Source organism: Meleagris gallopavo, assembly GCF_000146605.3.
Source record: "Meleagris gallopavo isolate NT-WF06-2002-E0010 breed Aviagen turkey brand Nicholas breeding stock chromosome Z unlocalized genomic scaffold, Turkey_5.1 Chr41_random_7180001957288, whole genome shotgun sequence".
Classification (NCBI taxonomy): Eukaryota; Metazoa; Chordata; class Aves; order Galliformes; family Phasianidae; genus Meleagris; species Meleagris gallopavo.
In genome coordinates, this window is record NW_011101173.1 from 1 (window position 1) to 3,821 (window position 3,821).

The 3,821-nt window shown below is 34.8% G+C and overlaps 1 protein-coding gene across 1 annotated transcript in view; it reads left to right on the forward strand.

The window, feature by feature from the left end:
* Positions 1-1,140: 1,140 nt before the first annotated feature.
* LOC104915585 (transmembrane channel-like protein 1) overlaps positions 1,141-3,821 on the forward strand; it is a gene marked incomplete at its 5' end in the record, with an annotated part of 22,548 nt that continues 19,867 nt past the window's right edge. Inside the window, 3 exons of the mRNA XM_031557507.1 lie at positions 1,141-1,286; positions 2,551-2,632; positions 3,686-3,746. Coding sequence (XP_031413367.1) covers positions 1,141-1,286; positions 2,551-2,632; positions 3,686-3,746 — 289 coding nt within the window. The remainder of the gene's footprint in view (positions 1,287-2,550; positions 2,633-3,685; positions 3,747-3,821) is intronic.

Consider the following 3,821-nt stretch of genomic DNA (forward strand, 5'->3'; position numbering starts at 1 on the left):
AGTACCTTTTTCAGCTACAGATGCAAACTGTCCAATACGGAGGATTTTTAAAGTGTTAGTGGTTGTTTTCCCTTTAAGTTTCTAAATTAATGCTTCATTAAAAAGACCAATTACAACAAGGACACAAAACAAACAAATAAAATGCTCCCTTATATTTTGAAATCTTTTTGTTCTGCATCATAACTCTGTGTAGTTTTTGACCAAAAGCATAGGCTTTCTACAGTTCTGTAGGCTTCAATTTCAGCAATTTTTCATGAAATAGCCCACTGTTTGGGTTATTTGATGACAGAAGTGATGGTAAAAGATATTTCTCCTAAGTGAGAAATATGATATGGTGACTTAGGGGATCGGTAGGTATGTGTCCAAATTCATTTGGCAAGTGTGACATTTGTGAAGATGCTGCCACCTGTCGTTAACAGTGCCTTGTATCTTTCCAGACAGTGCAATAAGATTTTAAATCCTGAGCATGTGTGTTTAAATGGGACTCTTGGCCACTTTTCCTGAAGATTTCTCTCACTTGTTTGAGATAGGTCATAGTAGTAAGGGCATACCTCTTTTGAGAGTCAAAAGGAAAGAATGAGATGTGAGCCAGAATATCTGAAAAGAACTTGGGTGATTTGGAAAATGCAAAGGGCTCAATTTGATGTCAAAATCAGCTAAAGTAAAAAAAAAGTCAGATGCCAAGATCTAGAATATAAATGTGATGCAGCAGCACAGAGTAAGAGACCTCTAGAGTCTTAAAAGGATCCTGAGGAACACTTTGAAGTGGTGAAGAGATGGTATGTGTGGCTGTGTATCTGAGGTGGCGGTTGGCTATTTTAGCTTTTTTTTCCCTGAGTCTGTCTATGCATTTTGCCACAGGGAAAAAAAAGGGGGGGTAGGGAGGAAAAGTTACTGTCTTGGGACTCATGTCTAAATGTATAACAGTTTTTCCTTCTACCAAACCAAATCTTTGAAGGAAAAAAAATAATGGAAAACTGCTAGGAAAAAGCCTGCTGTAATCCTGAGGATATCAGGAGAATTGGCACTAGTCCTGATACCTCACCAGCTGGATTTAGGTGTGAGCATTTGGAAAAAGAGTGCTCAGATGGGACTCAAAGAGTGAAAACTCAATTCAGTAGTTCGCATAATCTTGGGAAGCACTGAAACAAAAGAACGTAATCATCTATACCTCTCTTTTGCCCTTATTTTCCAGGGAAGCACAGCTTTTTGTTGAAAAATTTGAAGGTGCTCTTGGAAAAGGAAAGGGAAAAAAGTTCTATGCATACAAAGTGATGATGACCAAGGTAAGTATATTATTTCACTAACTTCATGTAACAAAAAAATTGGAGCCTTGGGCTGCTATATGTATTCTTTTTCCAAAACAAATTTTCTTGTCTTTATCTGGTTATTAATGCTTTTGTTTCCTCTGCTTGCACATGAAACAATTTCTAATTAAGCTCACAGTTTGATTGGGACTTATCATCTGCTTATCACGTGTTTGATTGAGACTCTATCAATAGAAAAATTAACTGTTTTGCTGGAGTTATAAAGACTCATATCTGAACACATCTCTTGAAAAAAATTCTATTGGTGTAGATGTTTCTCTATAGTCTGGATCTTAAGCCTAGTCTTTCCCTTGATCCTGAGAATCAGAAAGTACCTTTTTGCCCACTGTAAAGATACCAGAGGCACCTCTTTTCAGTCAAAACATAAACAATATCTCAGATATATTCTAGAAAGCTATGTGGTACTGTAGGAGTGTGATCGAGAGGCTGAAAAGTTGTTGTTGAGGACTCCACGTCCAAATTATATGTGTTCTGGTCACTTTAACTTTGATCCAAGTCCTGTGTGCTTCCATGAACTAAATACACGGTAGCAGTGGATATGGATTAGTACATTTCTAAAGTATGTTTTTTATATGAGTTTTATACTGTGATAGATCTTTAAAGTGAATGTATAAATTGGCTGGTTTGGGAGATTCACTTCAAAATCACACTCCTACTCAAAATAAATGCTGTTGCGGAATGATACTACAAATGTTTGGCAGGACTACTTATTCTATCCAGGTTTACCCTTAGGTAGATTGTCTTTTCTGCAGGCAGCTGTGTAGTCACTTATTAACATTAATATTCACAAAAAAGGGATTAGGCTTTAAAACTCAGCTGTGCACAAGAAGCTCAGTTATGGAAGTTCCACTTATCCAATAGATAAAGTAGTAAGTAGAGTAATTGCAATTAAATGACACAGCTTGAGCTCCAAATCTGAATTATGTATAGCAAAGGAAAGAACAAATTAAATTCTCAGAAACAATTCCAAAAGCTGAATGTCATGAAAGGAAGGGATTATTTAATGATTCTTCTTGTGGAAGAAATAGGAACTTCACATAAAGGCAGTGGGAGACATATTCAGAACAAACAAAAAAGAGATGACTTCATAAGCTAGTGCTTCTGCTGCAGTGTGTTCTGCCAAAGAATTGTGTGTATGACTAAGTGGTTATATTAGTTAGCTCAAAGAGAAATTGAACATTGGGTGTCAGAAATGATTTTTTTAACTCTATAAATGTTTCAGAAATGGATGAAATTCCAAAGAGATTTTGAGAATTTTAAGACAGCCTGCATACCCTGGGAAATGAAAATTAAAGAGATTGAAAGTAAGTACTTGTGAATGATAATAAAGAGTACTATTGTATTGTATCTCTAGTGCATGCCAAAATTCTAAATTACTTTACAGTACTTTAGAAATATCTCCTTGTTCATATATACAGGCATAAAACACATGAATATTTCTTCTTTCATTAATAATTATTAAATTTGATTTTGTAACCTGTTCAAAATGTCCTTGAGAGAATGTTAGGCACCTTACAGATAATAAGACCCAGTATCTAAGTTAAATTTGGAAAAGAGATATTGGGATTTAGTTGTTGTCTGCCTCCACTTTATTTTGTCTGTATATCATAATTATTTCTATGATGTTTTTTTCATAATCTTTAGACTTATTTAAGAGGTGTTGCAAAGTTATTTATTTGATTTGCTACCATATAAAAGAGCGAAAACTATTGGTCTTGGACATCACTATATGTTAGGCATAAATATAAATAAATCAGTGTTTGTACTACTGTTATGTTTGAGAGTTCGAGTGATGAATTTAAACTGCATCCCTTTCTGTGAAGGAAATCTGACTTCATGAGTACCTGAGTGAGGATCTGCTGCAGATCAAATAATAAAGTACCAAATAGAGCTGAGAATTTGCAATAGTGCCTGACTTTAGAGAAGCTGCCTTTTGAAGGAACTCTGAGTTGCATCTAAAAGTAATTGCCAGAACAGCAGAAGAGTAGGGAATAAGAAATTGTGAATTTTGTGGAGTTTTGGACAGCAAAATAATTCTTGAGAATTATTTCGTAATATCCTTAAACATCTATTGCACAGACTACTGAATAGATTACATACTCAATTTGAGTGAAGTTTAGAAGAAGCTGCTATAGTTAAAATCAAACTCAGCAGCAAGATACTCATTGTAATTTACTGATCTGGACACGTACTAGACATTTTGAGATTTTGTGTGAACAGTGTTTCTACTAGTTTCCATAAAGGAGTCCTGGTATAAGCTCTTCTGCTAATAATGCTTTTTGCATTTCTTCTTCCTTATAAATGATGAATACAAAAGTAGAAAGGGGTGATCTCTCCATTCTTGCTCTTGTATCAAGGTACTGTTTTCATTGCAATGAGTAGAATTTTTGCTGTCATCTGGAAGCTCTCAAAATCATGGTGGGATAATACTTTTTCATAATTTCAGGAGGTAAGACTGTAAAGTTTACTTTTTTTGTTACATTTTTTTTTTTT